We start from the raw sequence: 22,643 nt of genomic DNA, 5'->3' as shown, positions 1-22,643 counted from the left end.
CTCCCCCAGCCTTTTATTCGGTGCATTTTTCTTTCCTCAAGGCTCCCAAAGAGGGAGTAGCTCTCTTACAGCTCTACAGTACTGCCTGTAATTACTTATTTATACAACAATAGATCTTGAGACCTTTTAGGGCAGAATTCTACTGTCTGAGTCCCTAGTTCTTATTTGGTGGTTGGCCCACAGTAAGAAATCTTATCACTGGATACAAGAATGAATAAAGTCTCAAAGTCCCTACTCTCTTTAGATCTAGCACCATTTGATATGGACACGCCTTTGGACAAATCACTTTGATAAATCAGGCCTATAATACTGGAGAAGGACGGTGTGCGTGCGTGCTCAGTCATATCGAATTCTTTGCCATGCTGTTGACTGTACCCCACCAGGTTCCTCTGTCCATTAAATTTTCGAGGCAAGAATACTGGAGTGGGTTGTCATTTCCTCCTCCAGATCTTTCCGACTCAGGGTTCGAACCCTCATCTCCTGCATAGACAGGCGGATTCTTTACCCCTGAGCCCCTGGGAAGTGGAGAAGGTCCCAAACGCTAAATGTGTCCGCCAAAACCTAGAGACATCTTAAGTACTACCTGTTTCCCCACCACGCCTTTCCCACCATGCTGACGTTCTCTAGCTACTTTTAGGATGGGGAGAATATGGTGCTCAAGATGGATATGTTTCTCTGCCTGATCGAATAGCTTCGCTTTTTTTTTTTTTTTTTGATTCTTAACATCCAAGACAATTCAGACTCCAGTGTTCCTACTGGGGTTGGGAGTAATATCCCATTCGTTCATGGAGACATCCAAAGTCTGATTTTCCCCACTGGACTCAAAAGAGCCCCACCACAGCGCTCACCCCGGGTCGAAGACTGCCCACCGGTCGGGTGGGGTTTTCCAGCGGCTGGGGCAGCGCAAGCCGGGGAGGCGCTGGGGGCGTCGCCCACGGCCGCCGGGCTCGGCACGCAGGGTCGGGCTGCGGTTGGCCACAAGAGGCATCCATCTTCCTGGAGAAGCGCCGCGCTTGCTTACCGCGCCGGTGGGGAGGAGCGGGGCGAGGGTGGAGAAGAGAGGTCGGTCGGGCCCCTCCCGCGAGCCCTGCCCCGCCTCGCCGAGCCCGGCGCGGCCGCCCGGGCCGCTGCCGCCCGCAGCTCGCTCCCCAGACGCCGGGGAGCCGCGGGCCGTGAGCGCGCCTGCAACTTTGCGGCCGCCAGGGGCGCGGCTCCTCCAGGGGCGCGTGAGGGTGTGCCGGTAGCCTGCGGCCTCCTGGGGGCAGCAGCTGCAAGGGGGACCGGGAGAAAGAGGCAGTCTCGGTGCACCGTGGCCCAGGAGGCGGAGGCCCCGCGAGGCGCCGGCGGTGGAAACCTAAACTCCGCCGGGGCTGCGCCCAGGACGCGTTCTTACAGCGCGTTAGCCGCCCTCGCGGCGGCCGCCCGGGACTCGTTTTAGGATCGCGATTCCTCTACCCTGCCCGGGGCAGTAGCAGCCGTGTGTGCAGACGGAGGAGCGGCAGCAGCATCCCCAGCCCGGGCGGGACCCCTGAGCGCCGGAGCGGGCGGCTGAGCAGGAAGGGAGGGTCGCGGCGCCCGCCCTCCCCGGCTGGCCCTGCCCCACGCTCCCCGTGCGGGTGGCTAACAATGGTGCGGAGTGCCGGCGCTATCCCCGCGTCCGCCCAGCGGCTGTAGAGGAAGTGGCCGGGCTCCGGGTGGGGTGGGCAGGGAGACGCCCCCCGCCACTCGCCCGCTGGAGTTCGCCGGCGCGCCGGGCCTCTCCGGCCCCGAGCCCTGGGCTCCCCTCCGCATCGCCGACGGCAGCTCGATCCCGAGAGTATGGTTCCAGCGCCCGGGTTAATCTAGTTCTCGGCTCGCTCCTTTTTTTCCCCTCCTCCTCCTCCTCCTCCTCTCCCTCCCGTCGGTGCTGCTTCTGGGTTCCCGGCATTTGGGAGTACAACTCTCTGCTTCTCCGAGGAGACTGACTGGTCGGTGACCCCTTACAGAACTTGCCCATTGAAAGCAAACCCAGAACAGCTGGATAATGTCCACTCCGAGCAGATTCAAAAAGGACAAAGAGATCATCGCCGAGTATGAAAGTCAAGTCAAAGGTACGGATGGGAGCGGCTGCCTGGCTCCTTTTGTGTGCTTTCTTGTCATTGTGCTCCGGGAGTTGCGTTTTCTAACTTGGGGGTCTGCGTTGGAGGAAGGTGGTGAGAGACAACTGGAGCGCCTGGTTGAGCCATCCGGGGCTTCGTGCGAGCCAGGCTCAGTCCCAGTCCCGTCAGGTCCACGGGGAGCTGGAAACCCGGTGGCTCTCCCCCGCTGCCCGCTCGCCACCTCCAATAGGGGAGAACTGGCTTTAAATTAACCACCTTCAGCCGGCAACTTACATAGGAGGTAGGCAGCAGCAGAGGTTCCCCCCCCCAGTTATCATCACCAGCATCTTTTTTTTTTTTTTTTAAGAATATACCATTGTCACAGCCATTGATACATTGTCATGTAATTTTTTTTTTTTTTTTTTCTTTTAAGAAGTCATTTTTCTGAAGTCTGGACCCTTAGTGGTCTAGAGCTTCCTTGAGTGCAGGAAATTGGCGACATTTGCACTAATCACTCATTTATCAGGGCGAGTCTCCCTTCTATAAAACAGCTCCCTAAAAGCCTGGCAGTTAAACCAAGAAAGGACTAGTGGAATCTGACTCTTCCTCTATAATGGGCCGGAATTCAGTGCCATCTTTCACACTCACACGGGAATATTGCTTTATCATTTGCTGGAGGCCACTTGCATGTAAAATGAAGGTTTGAATGTTTGAGTAGTAGTTTGGCCATTTACATGGTCACCTAATGAAGGAATCTAGTTATGGTTGATTATGGCATTTTTACTTAATGTGTATTGCGGTTTAAAATATATATTTTCTCTCTGGTACAAGTATTTTGTGTTGCTGATGAAGTGTTTAATAAACATTTATTTGTTGTTTATTTTTTCCTCTTCCTCTATCACTGGTAGCTTTTACCATCCATTGAGACAATGGATGGAGTGTTGAGATTACTGCTGTTCTTTGGAATATTCAATGCAAAGTTGATAAAAATTGCTTTGTAGACACCTGTGTTTGTACAGACACAATCTTATGAAAGGGCTGCAGAGAAAGGCATTCCTGTACTTGTCTTGGGAAAGGCAGGAGCAGCCTGGGAGTTCTTTTGTGTGGTCAAGTTGTGAAAATGCCTGGAGTCCAGTGAAAGGACCTGGAAGGGAAACCCTCTGTCAATCAGTGAGAATCTGGACCAACTTATGACTAGAGGCAAACACAATATGCAAGCCCAGGGACTTATATTTCCTTTAGGTTGACTCCAGTAGTGGAGTTAAGATGAACACTCTTCAGGAAACACAGATTTTTATCTGCTTGCAGTTAAGATAATGTATGCTTGTAGGAACTGGTTACATTGACATGGAAGTTATTTTAGCAGAGAAGTAATTATTTGCTTAGAGACAGATAAACTTTCTAATGAGCATAACCTTTCTTTTCTTAACAAATCCAACAGCCTTTCTCAGGTAGAACTCCTGTTCACAATCACCATTTCTCTGTACAGTTTTTCCGCATGGCTCTTTGTGGCAAGTCTTCAAGGGGTGGCAGTCTGGATTTTGTGCTATCTGCAGCGCTGACTGGCAGCATGTACTTCTAAGAATTGGTTTCTTTATTTCTGCTCTAAGGTTGTTTGTTCATGATCAAGTTCTTATCTGAAAAATATTCTCATGATTAATAAATTCTATAGTTACATGGTTACTTATATACTTTGAGAGTTTAGGCCCTCAACATTGGTTTAAAAATCAATAAAACAGGATATGTTCCTGTGTTTAAAATGTGTCCATCAAATCCAAGGAAAAATTATGAACATGGTGAAAATTATTTTTGGAACAAATTGCGACCCATAAAAAGTGATCTCTCTATTCCCTTCAACCCTCCTCAATCACCTGTGAGTCCTCAGACAGCTTTATGACTGCTTTCTACACCTGAACTACCTTTCTCATCAGGGCCTGTGTCCAGAGTTCATCTACTTCCTCTGCAGTACTTACACATCCTGTGTCTAACCCAGATCCTTACTGTTGTTGTTCAGTTGCTAAGTCATATCCAGCTCTTTATGACCCCATGGGCTGAACTGTTATCTTCCGCTTTTCACACACACCATTATCAGGACAACTGCACTTCTTAAGATAACTGGGTCTGAGATACCCAGGGGGACGCCGCAAAGCTTCTCACCACCTGGTCCCAGAAGTTCCAGAATCACTGTTGCTGTATTCTATTGATTGTTGTTGTTCAGGTGCCAAGTTGTTTCCCACCCGTGGACTGCAGCACACCCGGCTCCTCTGTCCTTAACTATCTCCCAGAGTTTGCTCAAATTCCTATCCATTGAGTTGGTGACATAATCTAACCGCGTCATCCTCTGCCTCCCCCTTCTCCTTTTGCAGTCAACCTTTCCCAACATCAGAGTCTTTTCCAATTAGTCAGCTCTTTGCATCACGTGGCAAAAGTATTGAAGCTTCCCCTACAGTCCATCCAGTGAATATTCAGGGTTGATTTCCTTTAGGACTGACTGGTTTGATCTCGTTGCCCCTAATACCAGCTCCTTATATCCGTATGTAAATATGGGAATAGGGAAATACAATGGAATTGGACCATACGCACTTTGAATGGCACAAATTCGCCTGAACTTACTAGGCAACATCAAGAAGACAGTGAGAGAGAAATGAGAGTTAAATAGTGCCTGAGGCCTGCTGTCTGTGAAGTGAGAATAGGTCCCTCATTAAGAATAGTTTCAGAGGTAGGATCCTGGTTTTCCGTTTCTTTTCCTGAGTCCCTCTTTAAGGTTGAGGGTCTCACCCTGGCAGAATGCTAGTCCACTAGTTAAAGATAGGTGGATTGGGAACAACCAACTCCCTCAGTTCTAGCAGGTGTTTCATCTGATGGTAAACAAAAGACAGATGGCTCATTCTATCGCTGGAGGAAAACCTAGCTGTATTGGCCTCATTAAGAGAAGACTCTTAACAGGTCTCTTCCGAATAAAGCCACATATATTGAACTCTCTGGATGACTTCCATGTATGGGAGAGTCACCTTTGCTTTAACTTTTTTCGTAATGAATTCGTATCTGAGTTCTCAGGGAATTAAAGTGTAATACCCAGGTAGAGTGGTAGTAAAGAATCCACCTGCCAGTGCTGAAAACACAGAAGAGGTGGGTTCGATCCCTGGGTCAGGAAGATCCCCTGGAGTAGGAGGTGGCAACCCGCTCCAGTATTCTTGCCTGGAAAATTGTATGGCAGAGGAACCTGGCGGGCTGTCAGACATGACTGAGCACTCATGTATTCATTCACATAGAAAATACAGAAAAAATAATAAAATCACGTTCAGAAAAGTAGAGCACAGGATTGTAAGAGGGGGAAGAATTGGAGATTATGAGTTAAAGGAATAGATAGGTGTAAATCAAGGACCAAAGGACCACAAGCAATAATTTGCATGTGTTAGGAGGAGAAGGATTATTTCATGCATGTTGGTCAATTTCCCAAAGACTTAGAATCCAGAGAAATTAATCTCTTGTTTGTGTGGGGCCTTAAAAAGCAAGTTTGTCTGGAAAAATATATGAAACTCAAACCGGTCGACTACACTACTTTTAGCATCTCTGGCAAAAAACTTAGCAGTGGAAAAGATCACAAGTGGCTAGCAGAAGGTTGAGGATTATCTGTGGATTTCAGAGATATAGTAATTTTTGAATTCTGCAGCAGAAATATTATAGAGTCCATATAAAAAATATGGGTTCACCTATGGGAGTCAGAAGAATCAAAAGACACATTTTATGAGGTGGAACTCATGGATGGGAAGTTGTGTTTGTTTTTAATAATGCGTGTTGTTCGTTGCTAAGAATTGACAGCTATTATTTGCAGTATTTTCCAAGGGATAATCTCGTACTCTCATCTACATGCCATATGTGCAGGAAGTGCCAAGAAAATCTGTTGTTCTTTAACCACCCTGCTGCCTGAACTACAAATAGTACATTTTGGTGGCAGATGGAGCATAAGAAATTGCCAATTCAATTTGATAGGACCTCACATCATGTGATAGGTTTCAGTGGGGAAATTAAAAGTGGTTCTGTCACTCATACGGAACCTGTGTCTACGTCTACTGTTCTTTCGTTTAGCTTGCAGTAGAAAATACCAGTTTAAATTGTGAATTAAAATTTTATAGCTGGGAAGGACTTTAAACATTTCCTGTCCAGCCTACTTATACAGTATAAGGAGGCATAATGTCAGTTGCACAATTAATCATAATATACGTGGGACGGAACCCAGGTCCTCGGCTTTTCAGTAGCAAACCAAACCAAGTTTTGGTTTGCTTTTAGATTCCTCACAAAGTAGAGTAGGAGATAGAACACTTACCTATTTAGACTTTACATCCGTTGAAGAAATCATAGCTAGATGAAAGAGAGAACAACTCTTTTATCTATTAACAGGAGGAGTTAATTCAAGTGATTAACAGCAACTAAAAAAAATTTTTTTTCACCAAGATCATTTCAAGAAACCACAGTGCCCAGGCGGTAGCTTCACATCATGCCTTTGAGATCAAAGGGAAAAAATAGGTGAATATGTACAATTGTAACACATTTAAAATTTTGGTCATGCTAATTGCAGCCATTGCAATAAAACCTCTTAGATTGTCCAGAAAACTTGATTAGTTTCATGAATTTGAAAATATCTTGAATAGTTCTGGAGAAATTTTTAAGCAAAGCATGTTCTTCTGAAATACAGTGAGGGTTGGCATATGCTATGGGATGATAAATCTGAGCTCTAACCATTATATTGAAACCATTATATAAGCTGAGATAAATAGGTCAGGAACCCCTACATCCTCAGCTCTGGTCCAGTTGAGAGTCTACTTTGTGGACTGACCAAACCCTTTTTTATGCTACTTATTTTTATTTCAAATTATACCACTGAGAATTAAGATTAAAAAAACAAAAGCCGAGTAGACTGTATGTCTAATCACTCCGTCTCTTTTTGTTTTAGTAGTTTGAAGTCAGAAACTGATATTAGAGACAGTTCCTTGAAGACATTTTTGTTACTTGAAGGTGTTTTTATTTGTTGGTCCCAAGTTACCTTCTAGGTTACTAACAGCATATTTGTGCTCATGTGCTGATACCTCAGGATGGGAAGAAACAGAACATGCAAAGAGCAGAAACTTTGGTGTTAGCCACTCAGTCCTGCCACTAATGATACATTTGACCACTATTAGTCAATTTCTTCATCTGTAAAATGGGGATAATATTGATAGTAGTACTTACTTTCTTACCTTTGTGAGGCTTCTGTGAGGTGATTTGTAGAAAGCCTTTATTACAGACTTGGCACTAATGAATAGTCTTTAAAAATTAGGCTTTATTATCTGTTTAACTTTTATTTTCTTTAGTTTCAACTGCTTCTTTTTATATTCTGAGTTGGATAAGCTTTTTGAAATTCAAATACATAATCACCAATCTGCTGCCTAAATAGATCCCAAAGTAGGCGATTATAAGCCATTCTAATAAAGTGCTCTGTACACTTAGAATAGAGTGAGTTTCATGGTGAAATTAAAAAGGGATATGTACTAGGCAAACCAGAGGGATGCCCAGCTCCTTCTAAGGTGGATTTCTTTTTTTTTATTGTGCCATTGCTTTTTATCCAAGTACATATAACAGAGCCGAGAAGCACATTCCCTAGGCTGCCATGTGTTTACTTACAACTTTTGTTTAAAATATTCTCTTCCTTTAATAATACCAAATGAGCTTCCCTGATTACTCAAGCAGTAAAGAATCCTCCTGGAACGCGGGAGACACGGGAGAGGTGGGTTCGATCCCTGGGTCGGGAAGATCCCCTAGAGGAGGAAATGGCAACCCACTCCAGTATTTTTGCCTGGGAAATCCCATGGACAGAGGAGCCTGGTGGGCTACAGTCCATTGGGTTACAGAGTCCCATATGACTGAGCTTGCACCCAGCTTAATGATGCCAAATGGAAAATGAAAACTGTAGTCCTGTGACAAAAAGCATTCTTATAATGTCCAATAAAGTCTCTGACTTAATTTCATAGCGAAATATTTTGTTTTAAAATCATTATAGAGGGTCTTCCCTGGTTGTCCAGTGGTTAAGACTCCATGCTCCCAATGCAGGGAGTCTAGGTTCCATCCTTGGTCAGGGAACTAGATCCCAAATGCTGCAGCTGAGTTTGCATGCCCCACCGATCTTGCAAGCTGCAACAAGACCTAGCTCAGCCAAATAAATAAAATAAATAAATAAATAAAATCAATGTAGAAATGAGTTTTTTTGCATATAACTGTTCATTTGCTTTTGCTTATGAGAGCACTCTGCTTTTTCCAGCTTTATTGTGATAGAACCGACATAACAGAGAACAGTTTGATATTAAAAATTATTGTCTATTATCTCCCACATCTCCAATAGAGCTTTGTTAAACATTAATTGAATGAATAAAGTAATCATTTTGAATTATTATTCCTTTATAGTATAACCAACATGTTCATCATAGAATTATATAGGGTGTCTGACAATCAAGTATTATCACAAAATTAAATTGAACTCAAATGTAACATCTTTAGAAAAGTCGCAAAGCTGGAAACGATCTAAATGTCCAACAGTGGAGAATAGTTAACTAAATTCTACTTGGGAGTGATTAGCTAACTTACACACGTGAAGTCATTAACACAGGTGTTTGAAGAACATTTTATGGTATGGAGAAATATTTTCTAATAATTATTTAGTGAATAATTTATATTATGTCTGGTAGGCCGAATTCTCCTTCCTTATACCGTTTCAAACGTATCTTGGTGATCTTGATCCTTTCTCTTTCATGTGCATTTTAGAATCAGTTTTCCTTCCATGGGAAGTCCATTGGCAGTTTGATTAAAACTGTGAAATTATAGAGCAATTAGCAGAGAACGGGCATCTTTATATTAGATTATAAATTCTACTTACACATGAATATGAATATTTCTGCATTTATTTAGTTATTTTTAAATATCTTACTATAAAGTTTTATATCTTCTATGTCTTTTGTTAGATTTATTTCACTTTTCTTACTGTATATGATGTCTCTTTTAAAATTGTTTTTTAACTGTTTCTGGTGTGCAGAAATGCCATTTCTGTTCAGTTCAGTGTGCAGAAATGCCATTTACCTCTGTATAAAAGTCTTATATCCAGCCGCCTTACTAGTTTATTATTATTACAAATAATTTGTTCATATTTTGGTTACAAAATCTTATTATTTGCAAATGAAGACAATTACATTTCCTCCTTCCCAATCCTTTTGGCTTTAATTTATTCTTCTATTTTTGCCCTAGGCAGAATTTTGAGTATGAAGTTGATAAATGTAGTGAATTGGCATTCTTTTCTTGTCCTGGATTTAAAGGGAGTGTTTTCAAGCCTTTTTTCCCCCATAAAGGATAATGATTGTTTTCGTTTTGTTATAGATATTCTCATCAGGTTAGGTAAGATCTCACATATTCTCTGTTTACTTGAAGTTTTAATCATTAATAGTTCGTTGAAAGTTACCTTTTTTCTTTTTGCATTTATTGATATTATTTTTTGTTCTTTAATCAGTTAATGTAATGAGAAATCTTTATAGAGTTTTTAATATTAAGTTATCTCTGTATTCCAGAATTAAACCTGTCTTCAGCATTGTATTATATATGTAAATAGTTGCATTCAGTTTGCCAGTATTTAGTTTAGGTTTTTTAGGAGGAAGTGTTTTTTTTTTATTGTTTTTTGCTTGGTTGGTTGGTTTTTGTCTCTAAATCCTGAAACAAAATAGACCCATGGCTTTGCTTTCGGACACTGTCCTTATCGGGTTCTTGTTCCACTTATACTCACAGAATGCATTGGAGAGTATTGCTTCTCTATTTTGTGGAAGATTTTGAAATTTTGGAATATTCCTTCTCTTGAAAGGTCCGTAAAACTGCTTATTTGAGTCTAGTTATTTTCTTTGTGTGAAGAACTTTTAACTGCTTACCAGCAGTTAAGCTTTAGTTTTATTAGTGATAGTATTATTTATTCGTTTTATTCCTTCTGAAGTCAGTTTTGATAAGTTATATTTTTCTAAAGACGTCTCCATTTTCTGTATGTTTTCAGATACATTGACATAATGTTGATGATAGTATATTTTTGAAATAAGGGCCGATTTCTATTTAATTTAAAATACCATTTTAGGGAATTCCCTGGCAGTCCGATGGTTAGGACTTGAAGCTTTCACTGTGAGGGCCCACGTTCAATCTCTGTTCAGGGAACTAAGATCCCACAAGCCATGTGGTATGGCTAACAAATAAAAATTTTAAATAAATAAAAAATAAAATATTATTTTAAAATATTTATTTTTATCTCATCTCTTCGCTGAATCTTGAAAGGGGGTTGTCTATTTTTGTTGTTTTTTCTTTTCTCTTATTGATTTCTACTCTTATCTTTATTATCATCCTTTAAATTTTTTTCAGATTTATTCTGTTCTTTATCTGTTTTTTTCAGTTGGACATACATCTCGTTTGTTTTTAATTTTTTTAAATTTATTTTTAATTGGGGGATAATTGCTTTACAATTGGCATCCCACTCCAGTACTCTTGCCTGGAAAATCCCATGGATGCAGGAGCCTGGTAGGCTTCAGTCCGTGGGGCCGCTAAGAGTCAGACAGGACTGAGCGACTTCACTTTCACTCTTCACTTTCATGCATTGGAGAAGGAAATGGCAACCCACTCCAGTGTTCTTGCCTTGAGAATCCCAGGGACTGGGGAGCCTGGTGAGCTGCTGTCTATGGGGTTGCACAGAGTCGGACACGACTGAAGCAACTTAGCAGTAGCAGCAGCAGCAGATTGTGTTGGTTTCTGCCTTATATCAAGGTGAATCAGCCATAGGTATACACATTTCCCCTCCCTCTTAAACCTCCCTTCCACCTCCCACCCCATCCCACCCCTCTAGGTAGTCAAGGGGCACCAGATTTGAGGTCTCTGTGTCATTCAGCAGATTCATTCAGTGCTCCTCTCTATTTGTCCTACCCTCTCCTTCTCCCACTGTATCTACAGATCTGTTCTCTAAATAGGTTCATCAGTACCATCTTTCTAGATTCCATATATATGCATTAATATACAATGTTTTTTTCTTTTCTCTTCTCTTTTCTCTTTCTGACTTACTTCACTCTATATAATAGGATCTAGGTTCATCCACCTCTTTAGAACTGAGTCAGATGTGTTCCTTTTTATGGCTTAGTAATATTCCATTGCATGTATGAACCAAAACTTCTTTATCCATTCATCTGTTGATGGACATCTGGGTTGCTTCCATGTCCTAGCTATGGTAAATAGTGCTGCAATGAACACTGGGGTATATGTATCTTTTTCAATTATGATTTCCTCACAGTATATGCCCAGTAGTGGGATTGTTGAGTCATTTGGTAGTTTTATTCCTAGTAGCTTTCAAGCTCATTGTTTCTATCCTTCTTTGCTATTATAAGCATTTAAGACAATGCATTTTTTTTCTAATGTAAATGTTATTTCTAACAAAAGCGTTATTCCTAAGAAAGGCATCTGTTCTTCTCCCCTAATAAATATTTATGATAATTTCCCTTAAAATACTGTTTTTGCTTCATCTAGCAAATTTTGATTTTGTGGAGTTTATTAAAATTATGTTCTGAGTATTCTGAATTTGTTACAATGGTTCCTTCTTACCTATGAGGTATAAAGAAATATGACTTTACATTAAAAAAAAAGTGAGGCTATTTATATCTTTTTAAAAAAATATAATTACTGCATTGCAGTCTGAGTAATTTCTGAGAGTAATTTATTTTTTTGAAGTGTTTGAAATTAGCTGCAGATCATTTCCTTTTACTGTTCTCTGGAGGAATTCATGTAAGACTGGAACTATGTGACTCTTAAATATTTACTAAAGTCATCTAGGTCTAGTATTTTCATCAAGGAAAAAAAACGCCATTGCTTTTGAATTTACAGATTTTCTAATTTATTGACATAAAATTGTTTATTGTATTCTTATACCTTTTTAATCTCTGCAGCGTCTGCAGTTATATTTCTTTTCTGTTGGTAACAATTGTTTATATGTGTGTCTTCTCCCTTTTTTCCATGATTGACCTTGCCAGAGGTGTGTTTATTAGTCTTTCCCAAGAACTAGTTTTATACTTCGATTTACTGTATTGTATATTTGTTTTCTATTTTGTTAGTATGTTTCCTCCCTATGATTCCCTTCCTTTTACTTTTTTTGTGAGCATTATTTGCTGATCCTTTTTAAAATTCTTATTTATTTTCCAAGTTGTTACTTTTTATAATGTAAACATGTAAGGTAATAAAATTTCCTCTAAGATTATTTTTCCATGTTTATTGTTCAATTTAAGAGGATAGCATATGTAGCTTTTCTTTTTTTTTTAAAAGTATAGTTGATATACAGTGTTGTGGTAGTTTCAGATGTATAGCAAAATGATTCAGTTATATAAAAACTGAATATATATGTTAAATATATAAAAATATATATTTTTTCTTTTTTAGATCCTTTTCCATTTTAGATTATAAAATACTGTATATAGTTCCCTGTGCTATACAGTAGGTCCTTGTTTACTTATTGGTATTTTATATGTAGTAATGTGAGAGTTGGACGATAAAGAAAACTGAGCACAGAAGAATTGATGCTTTTGAACTGTGGTGTTGGAGAAGACTCTTGAGAGTCCCTTGGACTGCAAGGAGATCCAACCAGTCCATCCTAAAGGAGATCAGTCCTGGGTGTTCATTGGCAGGACTGATGTTAAAGCTGAAACTCCAATACTTTGGCCACCTGATGCGAAGAGCTGACTTGTCTGAAAAAACCCTGATGCTGGGAAAGATTGAAGGCGGGAGGAGAAGGGGACGACAGAGGATGAGATGGTTGGATGGCATCACCGACTCAATGGACATGAGTTTGAGTAAACTCTGGGAGTTGGTGATGGACAGGGAGGCCTGGCATGCAGTCCATTGGGTCACAAAGAGTTGGACATGACTGAGTGACTGAACTGAGCTGAACTGAATGTATATCTCTAAAAATTTTACATGTAGTGTTTTTCTTATCTTTCGGTTTTGTGTACTTTCTAATTTCTATTGTGATTTTTTTCTGTGACTCATAGTCTGTTTAAAAGTGTTTTAAATTTTTCAGATACAAAGTTATTTCATTTATCATTTTGTTACTAATTTCTAACTTAATTGCATTGTCATTATAGAACATGGTCTGATTATACTGATCTTTTGAAATATTTTTCTTGACCATGCTGTTTAAGATCAGAAGCCTCAACCTCCTGTGGCTCTTCCCATCTTCCTTCTCTTGCGTTCTCTCTCTCCATAGCACTTGTTATCATTTGACCTGCTTTATACTGACTTCATCTTGTTGGAGGCTTTTAAAATTCCTTACTTATATGAAAACTGGTGATGTGGTTAAAATCATATTTTAAAAATATTTTATCTAGTGTTTTAATTTCAATCAGAAGAGTCAGGGCTATCTATCTAAATTTACAGTATACTGTAGGAAGCAGAAGTCAATTATTCAATAGGTTTTTTTTTTTTTTTTGAGCCCATCGGTTTTTAAAAATTAATTAATTTGTTCTTGCTGCTCTGGGTCTCTGTTGCTGCACATGGCCTATCCTCTAGTTGCGGTGCTCAGGCTTCTCATGGTGATGGCTTTTCTTGTTACTGAGCACAGGCTCCAGTAGTTGGAGCGCACGAGCTTAGTTGCCCCGTGGCATGTGGAATCTTCCTGCACCAGGAATCAAACCCATGTCCCCTGCATTGGCAGGTAGATTCTTAACCATTGGACCACCAGGGAATTCCAAGCCCATCAATTTATTACATTTTTTATTGAGATATAATTGACATTATATTAATATTGACATTATGATATTATAACATTATATAATAGTATATTAGTTTCAGGTGTGGAGGAGGGCATGCCAACCCACTCCAGTATTCTTGCCTGGAGAATCCCATGGACAGAGGAGCCTGGAGGGCTACAGCCCATGGGGTCTCAAAGACTCAGACACAACTGAGCGACTAAGCACAGCACAGTTTCAGGTGTACAACATAATGATTCTGTAGTTGTAAATATTGCCAAATGAGCACTACAGTAAGTATATCACCACACATAGAATATTTTTTCTTGTGATGAAAACTTTTAAATCTACTCTCAGTAACTTTCATACAATTATTTTTAATTCATTCAATATCAAGTTCTGTTTTAGGAAGAGAACCCAAAAATATATATAGGTCAAGTTACTGGGAAGACTCAGTCTGTTTTTTCCTAAAGAGAATTATAGGGGTTTAATCCCTGCCCTCTAGAATGATGCTTATAACCCAAGATCCATACACTGAAGAGGAGAGCAAATAATGTTATCCTAACACTTTCAAGGTCTTCATGTATAAGTATATGTCTGCACATGGAAAAATCCAGGATATGTGGATTTTAGGGATGAAAATGTGTAGTGAGGATCAATGAAAGGCTTTGATATGGGCTGCACATGAAAACATCCACACTTTTCTGAATAATCTTGAGATGCTGCTGGAAAACTGAGCTCTTGCTTCTGTTGTTAATCATGCAGAGTCTGGTCTTTCATTCCTGGAGTTTGCAGGTAACAGCTTTCCTTTTCTTTCAGAGCTACTTCTACCATTTTATCCCTTGGAGTTCTAGTCTAGAGCTGGCTGCGGTGACCTGTAATAATTCAGGCCTCCTAGAAAAGGTAGCACCCTCTAGCCTTCTTGGCATCACAGCAGAATAGCCAATGTAGCATAAGGAGCGTTTACAAAGTCCCAGCAGTTCTTTTTTTTTTTTTTTTTTTAATTTTATTTTTAAACTTTACATAATTGTATTAGTTTTACCAAATATCAAAATGAATCCATCACAGGTATACATGTGCTCCCCATCCTGTACCCTCCTCCCGCCTCCCTCCCCATACCATCCCTCTGGGTCATCCTAGTGCACTAGCCCCATGCATCAAGTATCGTGTATCAAACCTGGAATGGCATCTCGTTTCATACATGATATTTTACATGTTTCAATGGCATTCTCCCAAATCTTCCCACCCTCTCCCTCTCCCACAGAGTCCAGCAGTTCTTAAAGTGCTTGGTGTCCCAGTTTCTGGGCTGTCATTTCTAACTCCTTCTCAGTTGATCTGTGGAAGACCTTTCTTTGGACTTTTGTCCTTATGTTATTTGCTTTTATTATTCTGAAGGTGCAGCTTACAAAAACAGTTCTCTCCCTCAGACCTCCAGCAGTTAAGATAGAACAATAGGTGTCTGCTTATCTTATATAAGTTAGGAATTTTTGACCTCTGAGGACGTCCAGATTTTAGTCTGGCTGTGAATGTAGCGTATTTGAAAAATGAAAGTAAGCCGCCAACGACTGCCAACGTTATTTACCAAAGAAGAGAGAGTAGAAAGAAGTCATTCTACTCATCTTATTTTCCATATGTCATGGTTTTGTGGCATATTTTGATTTCTTGTCAGTGTCCGATGAACAGTTCTCTTTGAGGATCAGTGATGGCTTTTCCTTGTGCACATATTGATGATGTACAACAGTTCAGTCAAATTATAACCCACAAACACCAGCAGTAATTTTGGAACTCAGAGCCAAAGGTGTGGCTGTTGCTACAGTGAGCTGCCTGCTCCCTGTCTTTAGGAGACAGAGAGAGAAGGACAGGTGGCTAAAGAGAGCAGCTCTCTAGAAGGCTCCTTAAGCAGCCCTAGAAAAGTGGAATGTTTTCTGGGCTGACTCCTGACTTGAATAATTTGCTCTCATTTCTGTGCTGTGCTCAACTTTCACCTTTCTTTTCATCATTACAGACAGTGGATGCATTCCCTAGTAAAAATATGGCACAGAAAACTGGTGAAGTGTGAGACTTTAGAAAGGAGAATTTGTTAGATTTCATTTCCCTTAGAAAAGTTTGCTGAGTATCCTACTACAAAGCGAGAGTGTGTTAGTGAATGCTTTTTCAAATGGCCACTCCATTTCTAACTGACCTTCAGTTACAATTGTTTTAAAAATGTTAATGGGAACTCTCAAATGTGTCACCAAAAGTGCATGTTTGAGAAATTTCCAGACTGTATTTTTATAAAATTCAGAGTTTTAGTGATACACATTTTTCCTGTATTCTCCAAATACCTGATCTACAAATAAATATATCTTTTTTGGGGACTGGGAACTCTACATCCTAGTCAGGTTAACATTTTTAGTCACTTTTCTGTTAGGTATCTCTTTTCCTCCATTGGTCTTGGTATTACATTGTGAAATAATGTACAGAAATCCCTGTGCACTGTCAAACGCAATAAAAATGACTTTTATTGTCTTTGTGATCAGTCATCTTCTGGAAGTTTCTGACATTCTCCTAATGTCCCATTTTCAGATACCGTAACACTCTGAAATAAACATACCTGCATAAATTTATAAGTATTCTGTATAGCATAGTAGTTTGTAGCATAGCCTCAGAAATCAGACTGCTGACCTGGGGTCCAAATCCTGCCTCAACCACTCTCCAGCTATTGGATTGTGAGCAGATAACTTCCTCTCATCCTGCCTTACTTTCCTTGCCTATAAAATAGAAATAATAGTACTTCACTCAGAGCATTGGTAAAACAAGTAGAGTATTGAACAGACAAACTGATCGGCACATAGTAAGTGCTTAAAAAGTGTTGGTGTATTGCCATTTTTATGGACTCTGGCTCTGGAAGCAATAGTAATCAACTTTAGATTGTAAAAGATTTAGTAGACAAGAAGAGCCTAAGGAGACCTGAGGACCAAATCCTAGATGGGATTCTGCAGCGGGAAAAGGCCATTAGTTAAAAACTAAGGGAATCCCAAATAAAGTATGGACTTTAGTTGAGTGAGTAAGTGAGTGAAGTCGCTCAGTCGTGTCCGACTCTTTGCAACCCCGTGGACTGTAGCCCACCAGGCTCCTCTGTCCATCGGATTCTCCAGGCAAGAATACTGGAGTGAGTTGCCATTTCCTTCTCCAGGGAATCTTCCTGACCCAGGGATCGAACCGCATTGCAGGCAGACGCTTTAACCTCTGAGCCACCAGGGGCTTTAGTTAATTTTTAAAAATACTTAGTAAGAATAGACAAAGAAAACAGTTACTCTTGTAAAAAAAAAATAACTTTCATGGTTATAAAAATTTGTTTTTGGCTGAACTACAGAACTGATAAGGCAAAAAATGGCAGTTCTCAAATCATTTGCAGTTTACCCTTCCAGTGGCATCACTGGCATTTGTGTTCATAGTATTTACCTACCTACCTATTAAGTGAACAAATGTGGTCATTTGCAGGATAGTTACTGTAGACTTGCTTTTTATTCAACAATAGATTGTTGCTGCTCAGAGTTGGTCCGTAGACCAGGGCTGGTCAGATCCGTTTATTAGCAGTCCATGAGGAGATATGGTAAATCATGGCCCTGCTTCCTTTATCCAGCAAGTCTTGCTCCACACAAATGTCAGCTAAACTAAACAGTGCTTAGTGATGTGTTGATTTAGGTTTTGGCACAAGCTCTTTATCTCATTGTGGATCTGCCGCCGACAGTTCTCTGGCCTGTGTGTGAGTAATGTTGGTCGGCACCATTCCATAGAAGTGTATAGAGAGCTGTCTTTTCCCTTTAATGGCTTTTACTGTTACTTGTTGTTCTTTGTTGATTTAGAGACAAGATTGCCCTTCGAATGGGACAGTGGTGACATTTACCAGTGGCCACCTCTGTACTTTTAATCTTCATCAATTTCAGTGATTGGGCTTCCTTTAAGAAAGGCAGCACAGTGGAGAGGTTAATACCTTGGATAAGTGCAGTTCCAATTACGGTTCTTCTGGAACCTCAGTTTTCTAACTTGGAAATGAGTATAATGATTACATTTATTTTATAAGCATTGTTTGGAGGATTAAATAAAATTGTACCTGAAAAGAAGTTAGCGCTGCTCTTTTTTTTATTTTTAAATTTTTTACTTTATATTGCAGTATAGCCAGTTGATGTTGTTGTGGTAGTTTCAGGTGGACAGCAAAGGGACTCAGCCACGCGTATACATGTATCCATTCTCACCCAAAGCCCCCTCCCATTCAGGCTGCCGCATAGCGTTGAATAGAGTTCCCTGTGCTATACAGTAGGTCCTTGTCAGCAATCCATTTTAAATATAGCAGTGCATACATATTGAGTTTAGCACTGCTCTTGGCAGTTAGTAAGGGCTCAGTAAAAATGAGCTACTATAATAATGACTGTTATTTACTACTGCTATACCCGAAGCTGTTGTCTTTATTAGTGGCAGATTTTTTCCTTAAATAATTTAAAACTCATTCATTTCCAGAGAGATTAAAATCACTAAACAGACTTCAGTTTTACAAAGCAAACACTAAAAACTGGGGATTTTAATGGTTCTTTAGAAAAGCAATGAGAGATATATAGCCAATCACCAGAAGCTATACTGGACCCAATCTTAAAAGAATTGTTTTTATAGGCTTTCTAGGACCTTTACCTACAAAGAGGCACTTTGTTACAATTCCTTGTATCATCACTGTTTGAAAACCTTGAGAGATAATGAACTCTGTTTTCTTCATGAGTATGATTGCAGCTAGAGATGTAGGTTGCTCTGCCTTTAACCTGTTCTCCTTGTTCATTAAGGGTTGCCAAAAATTAATCTGCCAAACAAATGGAGAGAACCATAGTTTTTTTCTAGCTACTGTCAAAGGCATACTCCTCTCACTTTCTTCCAGATGGGATATGTTGATAAAGTGTGTGTATGTGTGTCTGTTTCTCTCCTCTCTTTAAGCAGAGCAGCACCCTTGCTCAAGACACCTAAGATAGAGACTCATCTCATGTCCCTCGTCAGCAGTTTATGTCTTTGACAACTTCAGTCTGATTTCTTCTCTGTGTTCACCGACATCTGTTCACTGTGCCTTTCAAGTCTTTCATCATTTGATTATTTTGAGCTAAGATCTAGACTCCTTTCATAATGAATCAGAAAAAGGCCTGGGTCTGGAGTTTTGCTTGTTTCCTGATGCAAAGTGCCTGGTTACAGTACGGTGAGTCCCCTACACACGAACTTTTAAGTTGTGAACTTTCAAAGATGCAAATGGGTATCTGGTTCCAGCAAGGAACCAGAACCTGTGCCTTCAACATCGGGCGTGAGTAAAACTTCTGCTTGCCTTCCGTCTCCTATTGCTGATGACCCTTCAGCTCTGCCACCTCCCACTTCTCCCTCTTCCAGTCAGTAACTCTTCTTGCCTGTTCACTTGAAGCCAGCCTCTGTATGCCAGCTGTTGTACTCTACTATTCTACATTTCAAGGTGCTGTACTGTAAGATTAAAAATACATTTTTGTGTGTTTTTTTTTAATGTATTATTTGTGTGAAAGGGATTATAAACCTATTACAGGGCAGTACTGTATTGTCTGGTGTGTTAGTTGGGTACGTAGGCTAACTTTGTTGGACCTGCAAATAAATTGGACTTGTAAATATGCTTTCCCAACAGACCTTGTTCATATGTTGGGGACTTACTGTATAAACACTGCCTGTAGTTAATATTGTTCGTGCCTACAGTGCTAGTGGCTAACATCTACAGTGTGTTCCTTTTGAGGGAGGTCATATCAGTGTCACCTTACAGGTGGGGAAGACGAAACTCAATACTTAGAAACTTGAAATAGTTTCCCTAAGATCACACAGCTACTAAATGATAGAGCCACCAGGGTTCAAACCTCTGTTCTAATTCTGTAGAGAGCTGCCTAAGGACGCTGCCTTATAAAGATGAAATGCTTAGATTTCATGCCATTCACACTCTTGAAATGTCCAGAGAGCCAGGAAGAGTGATTACCATCTTTGTCTTAATAAATAGAGTTTGTATTAATCAAAGTAAAAGGCTGTATTTGTTGTTCAATGATTATGTACTAGGGGCTTCCCAGGTGGCTCAGTGGTATAGAACCCACCTGCCAGTGCAGGAGCCACAGGAGACGTGGGTTCGATCCCTGGGTAGAGAAGATCCCCTGGAGGACGAAATGGCAACCCACTCCAGTATTCTTGCCTGGAAAATCCCATGGATGGAGGAGCTTGGCGGGCTAAGCTGTGGGGTCGCAGAGAATCAGACATGACTGAGCAGGCAGGATTATATACTAAGGTTAAACTGTTACCGTATTATCTCAGTGGATAACTTGATAAGAAAAGTCATGGTGGAACTGCCTCTGTGAATGCAATAGAAAAGGCATTCGTGGGGAGAAGAATTTTAAATGTCCTAATTTGGAATACTCCTGCTATATTTAGTGCTCTGTTCTTGGGAATAAGAAATTGCTGCTTCAACTCCTGTTACTCCCACCCTGCTCCTTCCCCAACAAAGACGCCCTGCCTTGTCTTATTTTCTGCTGGGAAAGAAATTGTATCTCTTTAAGCCTGTTCTCTAAATTTACTTAAGGTTTGTTGCTGTTGCTCCTTTTTGAGGTGTTAGGACTTCTGGTAGAACCACTGAGCCTGTATCAGAATCACCTGGAGGGCTTGTTGCAGCAGTTTGCTGGGCCCCACCCCAAGCCCTAGTATTTGCCTTTCTAACAAGGTTCCAGGGGGTGTTGAGGCTTTGGAATGGCAACCACACTTTGGGACCCATCTCTGGAAAAGTCAAAGCAATTTTGTAACTTCTTTAGATTAGCCTATTTGGATGCTAATTTCCTCCCAATTTCCCTAAAATCTTTACCTTTCTTATAACTGCTCTCAGTTCCTGTAAATGGACATCAAATCATGGCAATTTAAGCTAAGAGTATAGAAAACGCATGTAGCCCTCAGCTTCCTCCTCTGGTTCTACCGCCCCCCCCCCCCCCCCCACCATCTTTGTCATTTGTTAGTTTCTCAGATTGTAAAGAGTCTTTTCACATCACACCTGGGTAAATTGAAAACTAAAGTGGGAACATGATGAGCCCCTGAGGAATAAAGCTTCAATTTCCCCTGCACATCTGCATGTGCTTTTGAATTAAGGAAAAAAAGCAGGAGGCAGGTGGCCTTTTTAAGACCTCCTATCAGATCAGATCAGTCGCTCAGTCCTGTCCGACTCTTTGCGACCCCATGAATCGCAGCACGCCAGGCCTCCCTGTCCATCACCAACTCCTGGAGTTCACTCAGACTCACATCCATCGAGTCGGTGATGCCATCCAGCCATCTCATCCTCTGTCGTCCCCTTCTCCTCCTGCCCCCAATGCCTCCCAGCATCAGAGTCTTTTCCAATGAGTCAACTCTTCGCATGAGGTGGCCAAAGTACTGGAGTTTCAGCTTTAGCATCATTCCTTCCAAAGAAATCCCAGGGCTGATCTCCTTCAGAATGGACTGGTTGGATCTCCTTGCAGTCCAAGGGACTCTCAAGAGTCTTCTCCAACACCACAGTTCAAAAGCATCAATTCTTCAGTGCTCAGCCTTCTTCACAGTCCAACTCTCACATCCATACATGATGAAGGAAAGTTATGACCAAACTAGATAGCATATTACATAGCACCTTTCCATTTTCCACAATCACCGCTGACTCAGGACAGTCAGGAGACTTGACATCTAACCCTGGAGCAAGTGAAGTGCTTGTTGTTTTTCCGACTGTGGTTAATTCAAGTTACTGTAAGGATGGGAGTTTTTTCTATAAATAGGAAATTTTATTATGTTTCCTGAGAGTTTTTGGTTGATTTTTTAAAAATCCTAGGTTCACTGACAATTCATGGCGTTGCTATAGCAGTGGTTACAAGACAATCACAATTTTTGCTGTAAGTTAGGATCTCAACTCAAACCATAAGGAGAAAAACTAAACAGAATTACTCTTGAAAATCCTTGAGTCACTACGTTACCAAGAACTGCATCTGTGAAAACTCAGAAGGCAGAAATTAACTTCTGTGTCTCATTGCTCATAGATTGTGGCCTCACACATACACGTAGCAAAAGTCTAGTTGAAAGACTGAAAGGATGGTGAGGAAAGATAAGATTTTCCTTCCCTCCCTTGGACTCGTCCTAGAAAAGATGGACATGGAGTTAAATCGTAATGAATGTACTTACAATGTGACTGCATTATATGTTAAGATAATTGAAACTTTTGATTCTGGGTCTCTGATTTAAATTCTTTTACAGTCATACTGGAATTAAATATCTTTCATTCATTCAACAAACAGCTATTGAGTATCTCCTTAATCAAACTGTAGACTCTCCGAGGGGAGGTCTTTTTTTTCCCTAATTAAGACAACTGTCTTGCATTATGGTAGTTGCTCAGTGGTGTTTGTTGCATTGATAACTAGTAAAACACATCCCATGTGTTTTTATGGATTGTGTCCTAGAATTAGAGATGGAGAAATAAACAGATTTTCTACATAGTGTGTTAGAGGTGTTTTAAATTTATGGGAACTTTATACAGGAAGAAATTAGTTCTGCCTGGGAGAGTTTTAATACAGGCTCCCAGGGACGGGGGAGCCTGGTGGGCTGCTGTCAATGGGGTCGCACAGAGTCAGACATGACTGAAGCAACTTAGCAGCAGCAGCATGGGAGAGACGTTTGAGCTAGGTTTGATGGATGAGTAGGAGTTCTCCAGGAAAGGAAGGGCATTCCAGGTAAAGGAAAGTCTCCTGCAAAGATTCTGTATTTTTTCTTTTGAGGAATC

The 22,643-nt window shown here is 40.6% G+C and overlaps 1 protein-coding gene across 2 annotated transcripts in view; it reads left to right on the top strand.

The window, feature by feature from the left end:
- The first annotated feature begins 1,201 nt into the window (after window positions 1–1,201).
- Window positions 1,202–22,643, top strand: part of SRGAP1 (SLIT-ROBO Rho GTPase activating protein 1) — a 312,480-nt gene continuing 291,038 nt past the window's right edge. For both annotated transcript variants that reach the window (XM_019960891.2, XM_019960890.2), the window contains exon 1: window positions 1,202–2,090. In XM_019960891.2, the coding sequence (XP_019816450.2) occupies window positions 2,024–2,090 (67 nt within the window). In that variant the 5' untranslated portion in view covers window positions 1,202–2,023. The remainder of the gene's footprint in view (window positions 2,091–22,643) is intronic.

Source organism: Bos indicus, chromosome 5 (assembly GCF_029378745.1).
Source record: "Bos indicus isolate NIAB-ARS_2022 breed Sahiwal x Tharparkar chromosome 5, NIAB-ARS_B.indTharparkar_mat_pri_1.0, whole genome shotgun sequence".
In the NCBI taxonomy this organism is placed as follows: domain Eukaryota; kingdom Metazoa; phylum Chordata; class Mammalia; order Artiodactyla; family Bovidae; genus Bos; species Bos indicus.
This window is presented reverse-complemented; position numbering and strand designations above follow the sequence as displayed.